The sequence below is a fragment of the Rhinatrema bivittatum genome, chromosome 1 (genome assembly GCF_901001135.1).
Source record: "Rhinatrema bivittatum chromosome 1, aRhiBiv1.1, whole genome shotgun sequence".
Taxonomy (NCBI): Eukaryota; Metazoa; Chordata; class Amphibia; order Gymnophiona; family Rhinatrematidae; genus Rhinatrema; species Rhinatrema bivittatum.
The window spans coordinates 305,356,019-305,379,252 of record NC_042615.1 but is presented as its reverse complement, the minus strand read 5'-3'; the positions used below and the strand labels follow the sequence as shown (position 1 = coordinate 305,379,252).

Here is a 23,234-nt window from a genome sequence, read left to right as displayed (position 1 = left end):
CCTCCGGGGGTGAAGGCTCTGAAAGCAATTCCTCGGAATCATGTGAAGAATAGTCTGAGGATACATCCTCCCAAGTATCATAGGGAGTGTGTTCCTGACCCACCGGGATTGCTGAGGGAGAAAGGGTGCCAGAATCAGGAGGACGAGAAGGCAATGGATGCAGCATCAGCATTGAAGGCTGTGGTGCAGGCATAGAGGTGGATGAGGTGCGCTTAGGCATAGACAGTCCCAATGGCCCTGGATCGGGCTCAGGCATCGGTGGATCTCATGCTGGAATTGGGCCAGTCGTCCCTTCTTCCTCAGAGGAACCCGGTATGGGAATCGGGACCTGCAGAGGCCTGTATGTACGATTGTGCCGGCGTGTCAGATGGCCCGAGCTGAGTTGACAGGGCACCGGTGAGATCGTCTAGACGCTCGAAGAGCGGTGTGAACATCAAGGACACTGGTTCCAGTATGGGGCCGGCACCGGTGGCAAATGGAAGCCCCAAAGGTCATTCAGCACTGCCTCTTGGATCATGCGGTCCAATTCCTCCCGAAAAGCCAGCATGCATGGCACGGCAGCTGGGGTAGGAGGCAGGCTAGGCGTTACTGGACGCTCCACAGCAATCTGTGCAGGCGCAGTACCCTGCAGAGATATGTGGGGGAACGCCTTGGGGTCCCAGGTCCAGAGGAGGATGGGGCTCCTATTCCCGGGCCCTCTTCGCAGGCGGCTCGGTGGAAGTTGATGCCGTTGCTGTATATGTGCCGGCATCAGACATGTCAGTGCCAGTGGTGATGTTTCCCTCGGTGCTCGGTTCAGTCCTTCTCCAGCACAGAGGACGATGACACCGATGCTTTTGATGTGTGGGTGACTGTCACCCGCTCGATGTTCACAGTGGGGCATCTCATAGGTCGATGGCACATGAACTGGAGTCGATGGAGCAGAACATTTTGGTGCAAACAACTGCTCCATCTTGTCCAGATGAGCACGCCGGCCTTTAGGGGTCATTTGTGTGCAACTAGGGCATTGATGGATGTTGTGCGAGGGACCTAAGCACAAAAGCCACTTACAGAGCACTGGACGATCAGAGCGCGATGGGGAACCCCGGTGAGGGTTAAGCTTCAAAGGTTCCGTGAGGAAAGTTGAGAAATTTCTCAGGAGCTCCTAACCGCGAGGCAACTTGCTGTGTGGTGGGGAAAAAAAACAAAGAGACTGAAGGGGGACCCCTGGTGGCTACAGGGTTAGTGGCATGCTCAGTGTGCCAAAGTTCTAGAAACTGACAAAAGTGCTCCGTGACAGGGCTCCATCTGATGTCTCCCATATGTGACTACTTGTCCCGGGAGAATGTAAGTTTCAAATAGTTCTAAAGATTCTTACAGGCCGATACAGTAAAAACACGGGAGAGCGGGTGACCGCCTGCTCTCCTGGCGCTCGCACAGGCCACTCTCCTGTGTGCGTGATACAGTAACTTAATCTAAATTAGGCCCGGCGGTAAAAAGGCGCTAGGGACACTAGCACATCCCTAGCGCCTCTGACGGAAGTGGCAGCTGTCAGCAGGTTTGACAGCCGACGCTCAATTTTGCCGGTGTCGGTTCGAGCCGCTGACAGCCACGGGCTTGGAAACCGGACGCCGGCAAAATTGAGCGTCCAGTTTTCAACCCATGAGCCCATTTTAAATTTTTTTTTTAAATTTTTTACTTTTAAAACTTTCGGGACCTCCGACTTAATATCTCCATGATATTAACTCGGAGGGTGCACAGAAAAGCAGTTTTTACTGCTTTTCTGTGCACTTTCCCGGTGCCAGCAGAAACTAACGCCTACCTTTGGGTAGGTGCTAGTTTCTGAAAGCAAAATGTGCGGCCTGACTGCACATTTTGCTTACTGAATCGCGCAGGAATACCTAATAGGGCCATCAACATGCATTTGCATGTTGAGGGCGCTATTAGGTTTCGGGGGGGTTGGACGTGCATTTTGGACATGCTATTACCCTTTACTGAATAAGGGGTAAAGTTAGCACGTCCAAATGCCAGCTAACAGTGCGCTCCGTCAGAGCACACTGTACTGTATCGGCCCATTAATTGGATTGAGATCTGGATTTTGTCACTGTAGAACATTCACCTTTTTCTTGTTCAACCTCTGTGTTGCTTTGGCTTTCTGATATGGATCATTGTCCTAAGAGGTGAACTTTTTCCTAGTTTTAGTTTTTCAGCTGACTGAAGCAGGTTGTCTTGCAGTTATCTCCCTCTATGTTGTGCCATCAGTCCTTCAATTTTAACAAGATACCGAATCCCCGCTGAGGAAAAGCATCCCCAAAATGAGGCTGCCACCCCCATACTTTACTTTGGGATGGTGTTTTCTGAAGAATGGGCAGAGAGATTTGCGCCACACGTAGCTTTGAATTTTGTCCAAAAAGCTCCATTTTTGTCTTATCTGAGCACAAAACCTTAATTCACATTTTAACTAGGTCACTGATGCTTTCTGGAAAACTCCAGATGTGCTTTGTTTTTTTTGGGGGTTTTTTTTTTGCAGTTATGGCTTATTTCTGGCCACCCTCATGCAGGCCAGTTGTATGCAGTGCTCTAGATATGGTTGAACCCTGTAGCTCCTTCAAAGTGATTGTTGGCATCTGTGGCTTCCCTAACAAGTCTCATTGCTCTGACACCAAGTTTTGAGGGACGGCCTTGTCTAGATGGTATGATGCAGCTTCAATTTCCTCACAACTGATCCAATCATGTTCACTGGATATCCAAGCACCTTGATATTGTTCATCACTTTCTCCTATCTTGTGCATATTTAACTCTAATTTTCTTAAGAATGCTCTTTGATCTTCAATTTCACAGCTTTTCTTCAAATTCACAGTCTGACCAATGGTACTGGAATTTGGGGGGGTCCTTAAAAAAAGAGTCAGCTTTTCTGGATAATGATTAATAGGTAGAGGCCAATTGGAAGCCAGCTGTTAGGGCAATAAATACTGTGGAACATTCTGTGTGTCATTTGTAACCCACACTAACCTGCTGACTTTAGGGGGCTGAATACTTTTGCAAGCCACTGTATGCTCTCACTCAGCACTTTTCCCACCATTGGCCAAGGTGGTAAAATAGTGGTACCTTTCTGGGCCTGATCTAAGACAGGGTGCATATCCCCCATGGATCCCCTCTTTCTTCTTTGGCTGAAGAACCACTTCCTTGGTGGTGTTTTGTGTTGCCATTAGATCCCATTGGGGTGACCCCCATTTAGGTCCACCACTTGCGATAGTTTAAACTTCCTCTTACTAGTAGGGTTGAAAAGTGACCCTGTGCACCGTCACTGAGGGCCCTTAGCTGAACTGCAGTTTCTTATTCAAGTTACCATGGCAGCTCACCCAAAAGGGCTGCACCTGGCCTATCGGCCTGGACCTCCGTGAACTGAAGGACTTGTATGGTTTATATTCCTCTAAAATCAGGCTTTTCCTGTACTCCTAAGTCCCAACCTGCCTTCATCCTCTGGGAACTTTTGGGGCTTCAATTCTCCAAGGTTTTTTTTTTCTCCCCACACTAACATTTTTTTTTTAATAACCTTACCTGGTCCCCTCCAAAACAGTAGCCAGCCCTTAAATAGGAGTCTGCTTAGTCTAGCTTTGGAGGCAGAGTCAGCTGCCTAAATCCTCTGCCATAGCAGGTGTCTTGCCAATACAGATTGCCACCTGCTTGGCTGATCTCACAAGATCATAAAAATTGTTTCCTAGAAATGCTGCTGGCTCCCACTGACCCACCTCTACACTACCGGCTTGTGACACCAAGTCCATGTTCTGCAGCCACTAAACCAGTGCTCGTCACATCTAGAAATGGCTACCTGGAGTGACAGGCTGGTCACCTCAAGAACACCTATCATGTGAGTCCTTTAGGGCCACCCCTCCAACTGGTATTAGTCTTATTTGTGACCGCAGTTACTGTTCCATCAACTTTGGAGAGTCTGAATAGCTGTTCCCATTGCTGTACTGGATACAGCCTTTCCATTGCTCTTCTACTATTAAAAGGTGCACCAGGACACTCCCACCCTACTCTTAACATATCAATGTCTGGGTGGACTAAAAGCCCTTGGCAGCTTTTTAATTCCTGTAAGAATGGGTCCCTTCTTGGCCCTATGTGTTTTGGCTGATGTTCCTCCAATTTCAGGGCCTGAGTCACGTGTTAGCACCCCCAACTTCTCACTCCTAAACAGCCTGACGGCCAGGTTGACCTATCAACTATTTCCCCCTCTTCACTCAGGGAATGTGTCCCAAATTCCTCATCCTTCCTCTAAAAGGAGATCTTTCTCCAGAAGAGATGGAAAGCCCCTTCCTTGTCCTTTACTTTTCATGGCTGGATTATGCCACCAGTGGCTTTTCCTGCACTGCCCTGTGTTTTATTTTCATCTGACAGTAGGCTTTATGCATGATCATGACAAGCAGTTGAAGTCCTGCTGCTCCTCTTTCTCCAGGCCCCATGGCTCCCATTGCTCAATTAAGTACAAACAAACATGGCCCCGAGGCTGCAGAGAAATGCATACAGCACTGTGAAGTACTCCCCTGCTCTAGCAATGCTGGAGACAGATGGAAAGGCCCTGCTGCTCTATAGGAGCTTTCAACACTGTTTCCTCTCCTCCCGGTGCCTCATGCCTGTAACATTGGGAACACAATGGGCTTCCACACCTCCAGCCACTTTCCTTACCTGCTCTCCACTAGGAAAACATTGGCTGAATCAGCAAAGTCACTGCCAAACTATGGGTTGCTATTAGCTACCAAAGATTTTTAATGGAATCTCTTAAAGACACGGGTCTTCCAATGTGCCAGTGAGAGGAAATTCAGGAATCTAAGTCCAGATTGCCCTAGGGGGAAGAAGAACAGATCCTTTTATCAGATGTCATCTTTGGATGTTCCAACTCAGCCAAGGCATCCACTGGGGAAAGGCAGTCTTTAGAAAGACTACTGCCCCAGGAGCTGCCATTCCACCCTTTTGTACCAGAAGTTGCCAACCATCTGCTGGAGGCAAAGGACTACCGATGCAATCCCTGTTGCACCAAGTTTGACAGAGAGGGACATCAGGACAAAAACAAATTGCCTGACTCCATCTGCTGCTTGAGAGGCAAGTCCATCTAGACTTGGTCTGGTAGACCGATAAGGAAAACTGTTGTGTATCTTGATCTTTAACTAAATTGTAAGCTACAAGCAGGGAAGGAACTGTGTGTTTCTGTAGCACAGCATGTATCTGCTATGTGCTACACAATACAAGTCTCCTTCCATCACCACTCAATTACAATCAAATGAAAAAAACAGCAGCAATCTCAAGAGTCCCCACCATACATTGAGTGCTGTGGAACATTTAAGTGTTATTACCCCCTCCATATGACATTTTCAACATGCCTTTCCATAAGACAGACTCAAGGCATAACAAATTAGAGCAAAAAAAGTCAAGAAAAAACCCACAGCATATTAATACTCTAACAGCAAGACAAATTTAAGACCAGAAAATAAAAACAGCAAAAGAAGAAAACCCAGAGTAAGATTACTGACCCAAATTATTGTACATCTGACTTGTATTATATTTCAGTACAACATTATATTACATCATTCCACCCATTCACATATGAGTAGATATAACTGCTTTGAATCAGATGAAGAGCTACCTCTATTTTCTAAGCTATAAACGCCACACCTCAGTAGTCCGTGAAAAGAACTAGGACACCTTAAACTACATATAAAAAAAAAGGTACAGAAATCTAAGTAAACTGACCTGTTTTGTGTGAATCTGATGTCTAGCAGTGACTATTAACCTGGAAAGCAGGATCTCAGTATTTTTGTTTTAGATTATAGTTAACTATAGCAGGAAATCAAATTAAAGTAGCAGATTCAATCACACTGCATTCCATGAAGCTCACTTCAGATGGCAATAGTACAACTTAAAATAAAAAAAGTAATCACTGAAATTTAAAAAATTGCTGCACAATTAGATGTAAAAAAAAGTTTACATCCATTAATGGGTCATCTTTAGAAATCTGTGGGGTTTTTTTAGACATATACTGTTTTCAGATTCTCAGTTACTGAATCAGACATTTTAAAGAATTCTGTGCAAACAATTCAGGTAGTCTAAAGAGTCTGCCCTCATACTATGCAATATGCATTACTAAAGTTTTCTTCCAAAACCTACTAAACGATAGGTAAAATTTAAAGAACAAATAGTTAAAAATTAATCTTGTGAAGTTATGTTCATAGCTTTTTTCAAAGCAGTAAAATACTGTTTTCATGAGAATTTACCCCTCCCAGTTATATAAGTGTTACCAAACTGGAATCTAGAAGTATATTTAGAACTGCCAAGTCTGAAAATTGTACAGTCACAAAGCATTTTCATATATTGAAAGCTTTTGGTAACAGATTCCTAAGTATGTAAGTCAGCTATCTGCAGCTGACAACACTTACTCGAATTTAAATCAGACATACTAATTAAAACAGCTTGCTTGTTTTTGCTCTTCTACTACCCATCTTTTTGCCAAATCTAGTCTTGTATTCACCCACTTTATTAGAACCATGCCTTCATTTTTAAAGCATTTTCCCCTCAAGTCTACTTTTCAGCTGTTTATTCCATATTAATGCTTTGCATGTACTAACATCTGCATGAGGTCACAATGTTGACTAGCACAGGAAAATTATGAATTACATGCACTTTATAATGGTGGAAAGATTTAAGTAGCTTTGAGTTTAAGAGTTTTCCCACACCTCCACAAATGTGATACAGAATAAGGAGGATATTTATGACACCAACAATTTTGTACACATTTCTGCATCTTTGAATACTGAAGATGCACTACCATTAAAGTATTTGTTTAAACAGTTTTAATGTACATAACTGGTATTCAGCTCTCATCCAACCTTAACCACACCCCCTTCCGAGAACAATCCTAAACTGGGAGAGAAAGACTCCTTCCTGGCATACACAGAGGATCCCAATGCATTCTGGTTCCATGTCTGATCAAAACTGTGTTCTTTACATTAACAAGATGCATAAAAATATGGACACTCAAACAGCAATCTGACATCAAACTAGTACTACTGACATAGCATCAAACTCCATAAAGTAATGCTGGCGCAATAAACAAATCTACAGGGTGATAAATGGATAAGAGTACAATACTTCTTCAGGTCTTAGTTGTACAAAAATAGATAAGGCTAACAGCTTCAATTAAGCAATTCATTAAGTGCTACTTCAGTCTACCAGTGGCTTCTCCTCTAGCTTGTTTCATTTTCTTGCTATTCAGTTAAATTTATTCAAACTCCTATTTTTCATTTTTGTTTACACTAAATAGACCAGGAAAAAAATTTAATTCCAAATTTCCACCCTACCACTGCTTACTCACTACAAATATTGTGGAGATGCTTTGTTAGGGAATCTTGAAAGATTCAGATGATTCGGTTAAGACATGTAAGATTCAGGTCTGCCAGGTAAGGCTAACATTCATGGCCACTGTGGCAAGGGAATTCATTTGGTTACATGAAATTATGGCTAGCTGGGGTATATTCTGGAAAAATTTTCTTCAGGCAATATTTCTCATTTACATGGCCCTCAAAATGTTAGACTGTCTTCATGCCCTAAACAGGATTTGGGTTCTATTTGGCATGATTTGACCTATATATTTAAATAGAGCATTCAGAAAATATTCAACCCCCTTCAGTTTCCACATTGTTTTGTTACAGCCTTATTCTAAAAAGGATTATACATTTTTTCCCTCCTCAATCGACAACCCCGTGCAATTTTTAAAAAAGCAAAAAAATCACATCTGCAAAAGTATTCAGATAATTTACTCTACTTTATGGAGGCACCTTGAGGCGGTTACAGCCTCAAGTCTTCTTGGATATGCCGCTACAATCTTGTCATACCTGGATATGGGGATTTTCTCCCATTCTTCTCTACAGATGCTCTCAAGCTTGGTCAGGTCTTGGAAGCGATATGCAACTATTTTCAGTTATCTCCAGAGATGTTGGATTGGTTTTAAGTCTCGGCTCTGGCTGAGCCACTCAAGGACATTCACAGATTTGTGCCAAAAGCCAATCCTTTATCTTGCCTGCATGCTTAAGGTTGTCCTGTTGAAAGGTAAATCTCCAGAGTCCAAGGTCCAGAGCACTTTGGGGCAGGTTTTCATCAAGAATCTCTTTATACTTTGCTCCATTCATCTTTCCCTTGATCCTGACTAGTGTCCATGCAGCTGAAAATCATCTCCACAGCATGACGCTGCCACCATGATTCACTATAGGGATATTTGCTAGGTGATGAGCAATGCCTGGTTTCCTCTACTCATGACGCTTGGCATTCAGGCCAAAGAATTCTGTTTCAGAAGACCAGAGAATCTCATTTCTTATGCTCCGAGTCCTTTAAGTGCCTTTTGGCAAACTCCAAGCAAGCTGTCATATGCCTTTTACTGACGAGTGGCTTCCATCTGACCATTCTACCATAAAGGCCCGATTAGTGAGGTTCTGTAGAGATAGTTGTCCTTCTGGACATCATACAAGTGTTACTAACATAGCATCAAACTCCATAAAGTAATGCTTGCTCAATAAACAAATTTTACAACTAAGACGTGGAGAAGATGATCTGTGGAGCACTGTCAGGGTGAAAACATCAGGTTCTTTGTCACCTCCCTGACCAAGAGCTTTCTCTCCCCGATTGCTCAGTTTGGGCAGGCAAGCAGCCAGCTCTAGGAAGAGTCCTGGTGGTTCTGAACTTCTTCCATTTAAGAATGATGAAGGTCCTGAAGAACAGTGATCTCTAATGCTGCAGCAACATTTTGTACCCTTCCCCCAGGTTCTGTGCCTCGATACAATCCTGTCCCGGAGGTCTACAGACTATTCCTTCGACTTTATGGCTTTGATTTTGCTGTCATGTACCACCAACTGTGGGACCTTATATTAGACAGGTATGTGACTTTCCAAATCATATCCAACCTATCAATTTAATTTACCACAGATGGACTCCAAATCGAGGATAATCAATAGAAACAGGAGGCACCTGAATTCAACTTTGAATGTCATAGTAAAAGGTCTGAATACGTATCTAAGTGTACTTCAGTTTTGTTTTGTTTTTTTAATTTGCCCAAATTTCTACAAATCTGATTTTGCTTTGTCATTATACGGTATTGTATGTAGACTGAACAGGAAAAAATGCATTCCATTTTATAAGGTTGTAACTTAAAATGTGGAAAAAGTGAAGGGAGTCTGAATACTTGCTGAATGCATGCACTGTACATTTAATACATTTCCCACATAGTACCTAAAAAAAAGTATTTCAAGTAGTCAGGTAGTTGACCTGAAATTTGATTAGGTGGGGAGACAGACACCGCACTGTTACTGAGATTAATGGGTCGACTGAATAAATGCATATGTATTTTAATAAATATACCCCTTAATGGTTAAAAGAGACAAGAAAGTAGGGCTAGATGAAAAGTGAATAATGGAGTGCTCCGAGGATCTGTCCTAAGACTGGTGCTTTAACATCTTCACAAAATAACCCAGAAATGGGAATGACAAGCGAGGTGATCAAATTTGCTGATACAAAATTATTCAAATTTGTTAAATCATAAGAGGATTTTGAGAAACTGCAAGAGGATCTTGCAAGACTGGGCATCTAAAATGGGAGATATTTAATGTGGACAAGTGCAAAGTGATGCACATAGGGAAAAGCAATTCAAATTATAGCTACACAATGCAAAGTTCCACTTTGGGAGTCACCACCCAGGAAAAGGATCTAGGCATCATCGTGGATGGTTTGAAATCTTCTGTCAATTGTGTGAAGCAGCAGCCAAGAAAGCAAACAATGATACGAATTATTAGGAGAGGGATGAAGAATAAAAGAATATCATGCCTCTGTATTGCTCCATGGTGCATCTGCACTTTGCAGTCACCAGAACTGCACATAATATTCATCTCAAAAAAAGTCAGCAGAATTAGAAAAGGTACAGAGAAGGGCAACCAAAACAATAAAGGAGATGGAATGATTTCCCTGAAGAAAGGCTAAAGAAGTTAGGAATCTTCAGTTTGGAGAACAGATGGCTAAGCAGAGATATGACAAATCTGTAAAATGAGGGGAATGGAATGGGTAAATGCAACTCAGTTTACACTTTCAGTACAAAGACCAAGACAAATAGAAAAATATATTTTTTTTACTCTATGCATAATTTAAAAAATCTGGAATTTGTTGCCAGAGGATGTGGTGAATGTTGATGGTGTAGCTAGGTTTAAAAAAGGTTTAGATAATTCATGGAAGAAAAAGTCCATAAACCATTAACAGAGTAATGATAGCAGAAAAAGGCCAAATGATCCATCTAGTCCACCCAGCAATTTGCTTATGGTAGTAACTGCTATTCCATGCAGAAAAGTTATACCATGGCTCTAAGTCTTTAGGGATCCAATGTGTTTGTTCCATGTTCTTTTGAATTCATTAACTGCTATATTAACCAACACCTCTTCTGGGAGGGCATTCCAGATAACCCCACGATCTGTGAAAAGGTGGACTTGGAAATACACTGCTTATCCCAGGGATAAGCAGCATGGAATCTATTGACCTGAGATCCTGCCAGGTACTTATGATCTGGACTGGTCACTGTTTGAACAAGATAAGGAGCTTGATGGACCTTTGGTCCGACCCAGTATGGCAAGGTTGCTCCAACACTGGAATTTGCTGAGGTGCATCCTACCAATAAGAAAATGTCTTAAAACACTACTAATGCTCCCAAACAGGGTAATTTCAGATTATGGCAGCAAATAAGACTAGGTGGCCAACTCCAGTCCTCAAGCGCCACAAACAGGCCAGGTTTTCAGTAAATCCACAATGAATATGCATAAGATAGATCTGCATGAACTGCCTCCATTATATGCAAATCTCTCATTCATATTCATTGTGGATAACCTGAAAAGTCAGGCCCATTTGCAGCTCTTGAGGACTGAGTTGGCCATCCCTGCTACAAGGCTTATCTGCCCAATTTAACCATCTCACTGTTAACAGATTCAGCTGCATCAGTTCTGAGAACAATCAGGGATAAAGATTTGGTATTCCAGTTTCAAATTACACCACACTGTAGTGAAGGGTTCCCCTAACTCAATCCACAAGGCATGCAACCCAGCCATGTTTTCAGACTGCCATAATGAATATGCATGGGATTTGCCTACAAGGGAAGCAGGATATGCAGAGCTCATGCATATTCACTGTGGCAATCCTGAAAACCCAAACGGGTTGTAACCCTTTCAGGAGGAAGCTTGATTTTAAATTTTTCTAAATAAACCATCCCTGTGTCAATTATGTGGCTGAAGTAAGTAGTTATGCAAGGAAACCATACACAAACAGCACAGTTTAACACACTAAAGTATAACTCCTGATGTAGTAAGTTAATGGTATGTTAATGCAACAAAAGTTAAAGAAAAAAATCATGCTAACCCAAAAATGAGAAATTGGTTTAGTATGCATAAATTGTGATTTATACACTTGTTTCCTGCACAGAAAACTTTATGCAGTGTCTTCTGCACATAAAGCACGATTTAAATGCACAAAGTTTATGCACAGAGCATTGTCTGTTCATAAAACATGTTTTAGACAGAAAAAATATATGCATATAAATTCTGAGTAGAGGACCAAGAATTCTGTGTTCAGCCCCAGAGTGTAAGCATTAGCCAAAGTAACTTTTCTCCTGCTCTAATTAGGAGTTAAATTTCCAGTTTTAAAAACCCACATTAAGCCTATTTCTCTCTCTGCATTGGGGAGTAACAGCTAACACCTTCATTAACACAGGAGCACTAATTTGTTGGTTTTTTTTTTTTAACACAACTGCTTGCTTCTTTTGGATTAAAGTCTATGCACAAGAACTGTGCACTTAGCACAGCCCTGCACAATTTAATACATCATGCCCTAGATTAGATATGTCTACAGGCCTTTAACACCAAATATCCTGTGGGACTCTTATGGTGCTAGTGGAGTGAAGATGTTCTGAACAAGCTGTGCCACAACCATGCAGATCCATCAATAGTATTTTCAACCCTTTGGAAGTTGTCCTGCAACATCCTTGCAATGTAAGTAGATGCCATGATATAAATTGAGGACACTGAAGTATATGCATACCTGCTTCTAAAAATTATAAACTACATTAATATCCTTTCTGCATGTGCCACGGGATGTGCTCCGCTCACAGTGAACATGAAAGGCCCCTATGTAAATGGAGTGTAGTCTGCTTGCAGCGAAGATAAAAGAGAGCGAGCGAGAGCCTATATGAGGAGATTGTGAAGTGTGAGAGAGATTGGGAACTTGTGTGTATGAAAGAGGGATTGTGTGCATGTGAGGGTGCTAGCCTGTGTGAAGAGATTGTGTACGTGTGAGACAGAGCCTGTGTGAAGGGGTGCATGAGAGGGACATAGGTAGCCTGTGTGAGGATGTATGTGAGAGAAAGGAAGCTTGTGTGGGTGTGTATGCAAGAGAGGGCCCTGTATGGGGGAGCGTGTGTGTGAGAGAGGGAGGGACAGAGGGAGCACTGAGAACGGGTCAAACTCTGGGACTGGCGATAGATTGGAAGGGGTTGAGCCTAGAGGTGGAAGAGTTGGGGCCTGAGAGGGCAAAGTGGACAGGGGAGTAGGGAGAGCGAATGGAAGAGTGAATTTCTAGGGAAATTCTGCATCTTTAAATAACGTTTTTCTGTATTAATTTAAAATCTAATTACTTAAAGACTCATGTAAATTGTGTTATTTTGACTAATATAAAGTTTGCAGAAATGTGAATTTCTTTGCACAGAATTCCCCCCAAGAGTAAGGGATAGAGTTTGAAAGAGGGGTTCAGCTGGAGTGCAGGGAAGGTGAGGAGCAATTGTTTGGGGGGGGAGGGGGAATCAAAACCCTGCTAAATTGTTTTGGTTGTCCTCTGGGGTCATACTGGCTAAAAGTTTGGGAAGCCTGCGCTTTCTCCATTCTGTACCTATAGGAAAAGCTTAGTATACTAAGGTCATATTTTGTTAACTGAGCTTTGAGTCTGCCAGCATGGAAAGCATCCCAGGGAGTGGCTGAACATTTCTGTGTTGGTTCAGGGTCAATTTGTGTTTCAGCAGGTGTAAATTCTAGAAAAAACCTCCACATCAAGTAAGTGCCCCTTTAAGATATTCACTTAGGTTTAGCAGTGGCCTCCTGCATCAGGTCCAGGGTAGGAGCAGGCCCCAAATTCTAAGCACTCTGGATTTTTCTAGCTCAGACTGCTACTATGCTTAAATAAAGCAAAACTTCTTTAGTAAGCGATTCTGCTTGGGATACAATAATCATATAGAAAAGAGGTAGGGGTTCTTAACCCAGTCCTTGGGTACACCCAGCAGTCTGGTTTTCAGGATACTAGAACATTTATAGTCATTGAGAGTATTCTGAAAACCTGTTTGGGTGTGTGCCAAGTGGTGCGTTGACAATCACTGATACGGTGCAGAATGAGGATCTTGAAAACATTTTCTTGAGAAAATCTGCAAGTAGGAATTTTGTAATCAATTGGTACAGTTTCAACAGCTTTATATGGTGCCGAAGACCGCAAGTTGAATTATGCCCCCCCCACCAAGGATGATCATCCAAGTATGATAGGGGAGAAGGGGGTATGGGGAATATAAAACAAGAGAAAATCCCCAAAAGCTACAAATGAAGGCTCACGGCACCACAGGTTGGGTCCGATTGAGTTGAAGACAGAGCAGAAAAATTGCTGGGCCAAGTTTTTAACAAAGACATACCAATGCATAGCTTTCTAAACAATGCAAGCTTGTTTACTTAAAAACAGGATTCATAGGCATTCACCACTGTAGAACTTTAAACTCCTTATCTACAATAAAAAATGCACTACAAAAAAAATCAGTTATGAAGAGCAAGATCCTTGATGCCACTGGATACTAAATTTTATCTGCCATTTTGCATAAAGCTCATCAGGTGCTACCACCTTTACCCACATATTGGCCTATTTCAGGATCTCAGTCCCAGCTACCTCACAATGTATCAACTTTATAGAAGCCGCAAGGTCCAGTGGGTCAGAAGGACACTGCTACAGCACTGTTTTTAGCATTGTGTAAAATGTACCTGTGCTCACATCTGTCAACTGGTTAATACTTCAGAGATAGGTAACTGGTTCTGAAGAGCTAAAAAGGTCTGGTTTTCAGGATATCCTTAAATACGAAGTTTACATATAATAGAGGAGTGTATGCAAACATACCTTACATATTCACTGTGTATAGTATATCTTGAAAACCAGATCTGTGTGTGGCACTCCAGGACCAGAGTTGCCTACTCTGGCCTGGTTTCCCCCACAGAGGAAAAAGGATGATTTTATAAGACCAATCAGTCCTCACTGACTGTGCAGGCAACTCTGCACATATTCAGCAAAATTACAACCCACCAGCTCTTAAGCCTAATGGGCAATGCTACAGATGCCCAGGGTGACCACCCAGCATGCCCTACCCAAGGGCAAGCACTGCATTCAAATATAATCCAATAACTATTCTGCTCACAAAAACAAAACAAAACCAGAATAGAGCACCAATGATCCCTTGCAGACATTTCAAGTACTTTTAATCCCCCCAAAACTATGAAATAAACATTCTAAATTAGAAACAAATCAATTTAGTTGATTACTTAGGTTGCAGCACATTGTGATGTTAAGCATTTTGAATCTTTTTCTTCCACTGGTTAAGTGTCTAAACACGTTTACATTCCTTAGTTTGACATTTGATTTTTTTCAATGGGGCCAGTACAATAATCTTTACAATAGCTAAACTTTAAACCAAAAAATTAGCTTTTTATAGTATTCTATAGACATTCCCCCATCGATATCCTACATTAGCATTTCCCCAACCACTGCGCCATGTCACACACTATGAAGTGGAGCAGCAGCCTAGTGGTCAGAGCAGTAGGTTTTGAACCTAGGAGACCAGGGTTCAAGTCCCACTGATGCTCCTTGTGACATACCTACAGTACCTGAATGTAATCCATTTTGAGCTGCCAAAAAGTGGAATATAAAAATCTAAATAAAAAAACACTTGTGTCCCTTTAGACCTGATCAGGTGCCACGAAAAGTTACCACTACCTGATCCTCAGATCCAGGTCAGTACTTGGGCTTTGCTCAGCACTTCACAGCAATAAGAGACACTAGCAATGGCTCTTAAACTCAAAACTCCTGAGAACATATGTAATCATACATGCCTCTTCTTCCTAGCCACAGCAGGACCCCCAGAGTGAGGTAATGGGCAGCATGCAGAACTGATAGCTAGAACCCACTTTATGCTCATATTTCATACAGCAACTCCTTCTGTCCTGTCTTATCCTCAGGCTGAGCAGGATGGTAAATGTACCAAAAACTGGACACAACAGCATTGGAGCAGTAACTAAGGAGGACTGGTAGCTGCATGTGGCAGCTAACTAAGCCTGCTACCCTCGTCACACTGACTTGTCCCGCACTTGTACATAGAAACCTGTCCAAGTGTGTCTTTGCCCTCTATTTTAGAATTTAGGCGACTAGTGGGTTTTCAGTGTTCTTCTAGCTCTTCTAGCCATATGAGCTACCTCCAAGTAAGTTGGTAGGCCACACATTTGTTAATGTACATGCGAAAAGGGCAGGAAATTGTCCTAGATCAGAGATTAGCAATTCCCATGTGTCAGATTGTGGCATCTGAAAACTTGAATAGGCATCCTACCCTGCTCCTCATAGCCAAAGAGCACTGCCATAAGGCAGAGTTCCCAAAATATGGCCAGGAAGCCAGATAAGGTCCTTGGCTAAATTTCATCCAGTCCCTGGCAGCAACAGAAAAAGCTTTATCTACAGCAGCAATATTAAGAATTTGATCTGGCCCGCAGAAGTGACGGCATTTTCTGCACGGACAGTTCAGAAGTGCAAGTGGTAGCACATCAAAGCAACACAGGTGGGGATACCAGTGCAAGGTCACTGTTGACTCGCTGTCGCATGCATCGCTGGTGTTAGTGCTGCTTGTGCTGGTGGAGCAATTTGGGCCAAAGACAGGAAAAGGTGATGCAGCAAAACTATGAGTTTTCTGCCACTGTGGAGGGTAGGCAGATCACAGGAATGAAGGCACTTGCTGTACTGGGTCAGGGTTCTGCAGGCAAGGATTTGGATCCTGGAGTTCCCAACCATGCTGCTATTTCTTCAGAGCTGTGGGAAAGGAGGCATGGACATTATCCCCTGAAGTTACAGGCTTTGGAGAGACATACAAAGTCCCTGGACTAGGGTCTCTAGAAAAGGTTTATCATATTGTGAACCTGGAATGTTGCAAGAGAGGGGAATATTAGAAGGGTGAAAATTGAGATAGGGGAAGGAAGTAGATGTGGAGCAAGAGTATACAAGTGTTGGGGAGGGAAGGATGTAAACGCACAGCACACAAGCCATATCCTGCCATCAATTCACCCTGCACACTTGCTACACTCTCTCTCTCTTGGTGGGAAGAGGCAGGGGGCAAGGCAGGGCTGCCAGTTTTGAAGAAATCTAGACATATTCACTAGATACCACACCCCACATCCCTGGGAATGTTGCTCCTGCCTCCCACCTTCCCCAGCATTTCAAATAACCAAAGAGACATGCCCCCCCCCAACCCTCCTCAGCAAACTGAGGGGGGGGGTCTTCACCCATCTCTCCCTCCCAGCTCAGCAAACTCCAAAGAAGACTACCTGCCCCACTTGGTGATTTGAAGTGCCCTATGTGGTCCTTCTCCTGAAAAGTCTGGTGATCCCTTTTTAAGGCAACAGCTAGCTCTGGCACTGTCAGGCTACCCCCATTTCCAGCAAATTATATAGGATAGGGTGACAGGTGTGCTATAGGATCAGCCTGGGCAGATTTACAGAGCATATACAAAATCTGTTTTAGTGCCTCCTTTAAACTTATTAATTCCCCCATTAACAGCCCAAGACCCTAACCCATCACCATTTTGTTGACTTCAGTCTTATCAAATTGCTTTCCTTTGGCACTTTGACCAAAAAACGTTGCTAACCCTTCCTAGATCAGTTAAACACTAGTTTTGAATTCAGCACAAGATGTAAACTATGGAAGAATCTAGTTTAAAGTGGGATTCCTTCAACATTTTTATTTTAGGCTCATTCCCAAAGACTCCTTGTACTCTGAATTTCTCCCCAGATCCCCATCTTCCTTAAAGGTTCACAACCTCCATGTTTCCTAAATAATTTAAAATGAACCTAACAAGACTCCTTAAGCTCTTTCTAATGCAAGCATGAAATGGCTTAAGATATACTCTGGATAAAAATTCAGACACTAAATTCAACTGAATTACATTAAAAACATACATGAATGGGCAATAGCTAAGGTTGAAGCCTTGACAACTGGCAATAGTGCTCACAAGTTTTAAACTTGTGCTGTTATGTTTGACTGCACATGAGCTAACTGCACTAGACCTGATGCAAAGTCAAAACTTTAGCCACCTAAAGTCTTCTGTACAGATGTAACACACTGCGATTAGTGTGCCCCCCCAAAAAAATCATTTTTAAGTAAAACATCACTATACTCTGATCTTGTGCAAATCACTTCACACTCCATTTAATGTTTTTCCTACAGATAAGAAAGGACAAAACCTTTAGTAAATAGGCAGACTGCAAACCCTCTGGGGACAGGGAAATACCTACGGTGCCTGAAGGTAGTTTACTTTGAAGTGGCTGATCAGTAATGAAAAGCCAAATGTAGAATTTTAAAAATGTATTTTGTACTTAAAAAGAAGCCATAAAATGCATTAAACCAATATTCACTTGAACGGTTTGTAAGTAACAGTATAGTAAGGTAAAACAAAGATCTAAGTATTTGTTCCAATTCCTGCAAAGTAGAACAAAGCAGTGTGTTCAATGCGTAATAAGTACAGAATTAAATAGACAAAACATTCAAAGACATGAATGCTAGAAGACTGAACACTGACAGGATGCTCTTACGTAAAAAACCTTCGGAGTAGACACTAAAACCACCACTACACCTGCAGCTAAAATGTAGGGCTGCAAAGAAAATGGTGGTGTAGAAGAACCAGCTCCGACCGGCTCTCCTACCCCAAGTTATGCTACCTCCCCTTCCTACACAAACGTCAACTGAAACTGAAAATAAAAAAAAAGAAAAAAAAAAAAGAAAAAAGGTCGTTCTTCCTTCCCTATCTTCGGGAAATTTACAAAAAAAGACAGGGAAAAAAAAAAAGCACTTTGCGTGAGCTCATCAGGATTCCTCTGGCATTAGTCGAGAAAGCTCCGCCCCGCCCTGCTTGTGCAAGAGCGCGGAAACCTTCCTTCCAGCGCCCAAGGCCGGTTGCAGCCGGAGCTCCGGCACGGCGGGAGAAAGTCTGCGACACCAGGCCCCTCCGTATACCTCCCCCCAACCTCCATCTTATAGTGGGAAGTTACAATGGGGGGGGGGGGCGCACATCTGCCCCACCCCCAGCCGGACCCACACGAGGCCACAGAGGTGCAGGCCAAGCTCTACAGTCAAGGAGACAGACCACCCACATACACTCTCTCTCTCTCTATATATATATATATGTGAGCGGATGCGATCTCAGGTCACGGCGCGCGCTAAGCGCTGGCATTCAACATGGGCCCAAAGAATTAAGGGCAAACAAAACGACTTTCTAGAGCTCGGATAAACTGGAAGAAAAGCAAGAATGGCGGACGGGATGGCCCTCACCGGGCGTGGGGGCCTCCTTACCTTGTGGATGCGTTTCAGCGCCATCCTCCCTCGCTCTCACCACGCCGGGGATAACTGCCGCCCGACCACCGCGGCTTTCCTCTTCCTCCGCTTTTCTAGGCCTCGGGCGCCGCTTTCTTCTCCGCAGGGGGGGGGAGATACTGTGGTCGCAGCCGCTTCCCTCTCTGTTTTTTACTAGTAGCAGTCGCCGCCGTCCGCGGCAGAGTCCCGCTTACGTCCGTTTGATGCGGGCGGAAAAGCAGCAGCAGCTTGGAGGAGGGAGGGGAAAAGGGGGAAAGAAAGGAAAATGAGGGAGGGAAGGGAGGGAAAGGAAGGCGCCGGGCAGTCGGTAGAGGCCGACTGGATGAGTGAAGTACGAGCGCGTGTGCGTTGCCCGCCGCCAACCGCCCCGCGCTTTATCACGAACCCGAGTCACAAGAGCCGCCGCCGCGCGAAGCCTCGCGCTTCCTCTTCTGTATTTTAGCTTGTTCTTTTTCCCTTCTCCGCAAAGCGCAGCTGGAGTGAGAGCGCGCATGCGCTCCTGCTGCGGGAGTCCGTATGTGATGTGTTAGCTCCGCCCCCACTCTCTCTCTACCCCTTTTACGTATAGGCTGCTTTCTGGCGGCAGGTAGCGATGCTCCTTCCGCGAGACTGCGTTCCAGCACCTCACTCACCCTTATCCTGCTCTGCTGCGGTTATAACGATATGCCTAATGCGCTTCTTAAGAGATAGACCGGAGAAACTGTAACAAAAAAAACAAAACAAATAAATCTTGTAATAAATAATAAACCCGCGTTCAGATTTTACCACACTGTATCCCTCCGCCGCTCTAAATCAGTCCCGCAAAGGATGACGTAGTTGGCCCGTGGAGCCTGAAAGTGGGCGGAGAGGTGTTACCGGAATCAGCTGAACTCAGGCGGGCAGTGTGCAGAGGGAATAGTGGGAGAGTAAGACTTGGTTCTGTGGTGTATTATGATGTAAACTCTCACTATATTAGCGCGTGGTCAAGTGCTACAGTGTCTGTAGAGGGCAAAGAGCGCAGGCGCTTGGATGAGTGCTCTGAAGTAGACGAGAAGAGGGTAGACCTGCACCTGCCGCCGTGGGTGTATCCAAGACGAGAGAAACGTCGAGAACCCGGAAGCCGACGTCACTATAATATTGCCCAATGGGGAGGAAAGAAATGGCACTGTGTGACTTTTCACGAGAGTATGCAACTCCGGTTCTGGAGGCGGAGCCTAATAGGTGCCTTTTAGTCTTACCGCACCGATGGCGCCAAATGTGGATTCATTCAACGTGCTCCCGTGTTCTCGCGAGAGTGAGCGGGAAGTGACGGGAGTCAGGCTTAGGCAGAAGAAAAGTCTGCAGGCCTCGTGCGCTGTGGAGCTGCGCCATTACTGTGACTCACAAGGGTGAGGGTGTTTCTGTCTTGGTGCTGTTAGCGAATTTCTCTGTCTTCCGAATGGGCTGGGAAGCGCTTTATTATGTGCCAAATAGTAAAATAACCTACCTATATAATAAAAGCTGGTATGTGTCCATCATATTCCCATAAAAGGAATCAGATGTCATAAAGTCTCTCCTGAGCCAATCAGCTTGTGAACTGGCTGCCAGGCAACCACGCTGCTTTGAGACACGTTTCCAAATCACAGATTTGTTTGAGTTGCTGAGAGGAGCTGCGTCCTCTGCTTACATACGCTTGTGGTGTGGATACTAAGACCAGGTGGAGATTTAAGACTGGGGATGAGGCTGCTGAGAATGTAATAGAAACTAGAAGTGGAAGATAGAGGACGATTATATGCCCTTTTGGTCGAAGGAGAGAATTCAGACTAGAGGGGTCAAAAATAAGAGTATGGAAGGCTGATTGGGAAGGTGGGATTGTGTTGATGATGATGATTGAGGCTTTGTGGAAGGGAGAGGCTAATGAAGGATTATGGATTGCGTAGGAGAGAAAGTGCTAGGATTGAGCAGTCACACACACACACAAAGTAAAGAATGTCTTTGGAAATGTGTACTTTGTGGAATACATCTTTCCAAACTTTGTGGGAATGCACTGGGTATATTTCACCCTGACATTGTAAAATTCTCGAATCCTGACATTTATGTAGGGCATCCTTTTAGTAAATATACAGGGCACATAGCAAATGTGGCATTGTGAGACTTGAAGATGAAAGAGACCAATGGCAAGGAAAAAGTAGAATTGTTTTAACATATTTCTGCTCGTTGTTCACTAACGGGCTGATACAGTAAAAATCGTGGGAGAGCGGGCAAGCGCCTGCTCTCCCGAGTGTGCAATACAGTAAATTAATTTATTTAAATTAGGGTCCGTGGTAAAAAGAGGCGCTAGGGACACTAGCGGGTCCCTAGCACCTCTTTTTGGACAGGGTCAGCGGGTTTGACAGCCGCCGCTCAATTTTGCTGGCGTCGGTTCTCGAGCCCGCTAACAACCACGGGTTCAGAAACCGGACGCCGGCAAAATTGAGCGTGTGGTTTTCAACCTGCGAGCCGCGGGCCCATTTAAAATTTTTTTATTATTATTATTTTTTACTTTTTTTCTAATTTTTGGGGCCTCCGACTTAATATCGCCATGATTGCCCCGGCGCCGGCAGAAATTAATGCCTACCTTTGGATAGGCGCTAATTTCTTAAAGTAAAATGTGCGGCTTGGCTGCACATTTTACTTACTGTTCCTGTATGTACCTGGATCAGTCCAGACAGTGGGTTGAGCGTCCTTTCCAGCAGGTGGAGACAGACTAAAACTTGAAGGATTCCCTATATCAGGACAGAGCCTATCCTCTACCCCTTCAGTATTCGTCTGTCTCCAGCAGGTGCAGCATCTCCCCTTCGGTTCTCTGCTGTAGGCTAGTCAGCCTCTTCTTCTTTCTTTTTCGGCTCAAGCAAGTAGTTCTTTGATTCCCGCTTGTTTTAGAAACAAAGGCAAAAACAAAAATCTATGAAGGAAATTGCCTTCTTTTAGTGCTTTTACTGTTTTTGTGTGGGAGACGTCCGTCTCCCAGCTCTTGTCCGGCTCAGGGGTGCTTTGCCCCTTTTGCAGGAGGGGGTTCCTTGCATAGTCCTGAGTCCGTGGACGCTTCCAGGTGTGGGGACCGACGCTCTCTGGGCCTCGTTCCCCCTCTGGCTGCCGAGAGGGTTTTTAACCCGCTGCTGCGCTCAGTAAAAAAAAGAAAAAAAAGTTTAAAAGTTTCAAACTTCAATAAGTTGCAGGTACTCACCTACCTCTAACTTATTTGCAGCAGTTGACCAGCTTTTTTATTTTTTTCTGGTCAGAGTAGGGCTAGAACCGGCAGCCAGAGAAGCAGAAGGCAGCAGGTTTCCCGCCTGCTCTCTCCTGCTGTGCAGGCTGTCAATCAAGCTTTTTTTTTTTCAGCTTTTTTTTCTTCAGCCGCGGCTTAGCTATGTCCCGGCTGGCAGCCTGCCTTTCTTGTGGGCTGCCCTCTTCGCGTTTTTCGCGGCAGGGCCTCTGCACTGCTTGCCTGCCGGGTGGGGAAGGTCCCTCCTCAGCAGGACAAGCAAATTAGCCCGGGGCTCCACTCCTCCCGGCATGGCTAGGCCTTTCCCAGGTCGGCAGAGCCCGGGAACGGCCGCCATCTTGGATTTTTCATCGGGGCTGATTTCAGTGCTCCCTGGGGCTGGGGGGCCAGATTTTTTTGATTTAACCTCTGATTTGGCCCCCGCGGGTGCCCAGGAGGGGGTCCTGACCTTCCCTCGCCCCTCTCCCCCTGCCAAATGCAGGGTCCCTTTTTCAGCGGATTTCGTCCTCATGCACAAATCTTATCTAGCTAGCCTGCATGAGCTGGACGAAAGCGCCCCCCCCCCCCCCCCCGCTCCACAGTGGATGATAGTAACCACGGACGCCAGTTGGGCTGGGGTGTGGTCTGCCTTTCTCAGTCCACCCAGGGAACATGGTCGCAGACTCAGTCGCGCTGGCATATCAATCGAATGGAAACTTTGGCGGTCCGCCTGGCGCTTCAGGAGTTCCTTCCCCTGATCCGCGGCAAGGCGGTACAAGTCCTGTCCGACAACTCCACCACAGTGGCCTACATCAATCGCCAAGGGGGGACTCGCAGTCCCCTGGTAGCCTTAGAAGCCAGCTGTCTCCTCGCTTGGGCGGAGCATCACCTACAGTGCCTTGCAGCTTCTCGCATCGCCGGAAAAGAGAATGTTCAAGCCGACTTCCTCAGCCGGCAGTTGCTCGATCCGGGAGAGTGGGAGCTCTCGGATGCGGCCATGGCTCTGATAGTGGACAGGTGGGGTCCTCCTCGCTTCGACCTCATGGCGACTCTGCGCAATGCCAAGGCCAATCGGTTCTTCAGCCGCTGGAGGGAGCACGGCGCAGAGGGCGTGGATGCTCTGGCTCTACCTTGGCCAGCGGACGTCCTTCTGTACGTGTTTCCCCCGTGGCTACTGGTGGGGAAAGTTCTCAGGAGAATCGAGCTCCACCGGGAACTGGTGATTCTCGTCGCTCCCGAGTGGCCGCGAAGGCCGTGGTTCACAGATCTCATCAATCTAGCGGTGGATGGGCCCCTGCGCCTCGGTCATCTCCTTCGTCTCATCCGGCAGGGGCCT

The 23,234-nt window shown here is 44.7% G+C and overlaps 1 protein-coding gene across 3 annotated transcripts in view; it reads right to left on the bottom strand.

The window, feature by feature from the left end:
* Window positions 1-20,050, bottom strand: part of UBE2D3 (ubiquitin conjugating enzyme E2 D3) — a 125,446-nt gene extending 105,396 nt beyond the window's left edge. The window contains exon 1 of one of the 3 annotated variants that reach the window (XM_029597036.1): window positions 18,676-20,050. In XM_029597036.1, coding sequence (XP_029452896.1) covers window positions 18,676-18,699 — 24 coding nt within the window. In that variant the 5' untranslated portion in view covers window positions 18,700-20,050. The remainder of the gene's footprint in view (window positions 1-18,675) is intronic. The other 2 variants (XM_029597044.1, XM_029597039.1) reach the window with 2 other exon arrangements.
* Window positions 20,051-23,234: the final 3,184 nt, after the last annotated feature.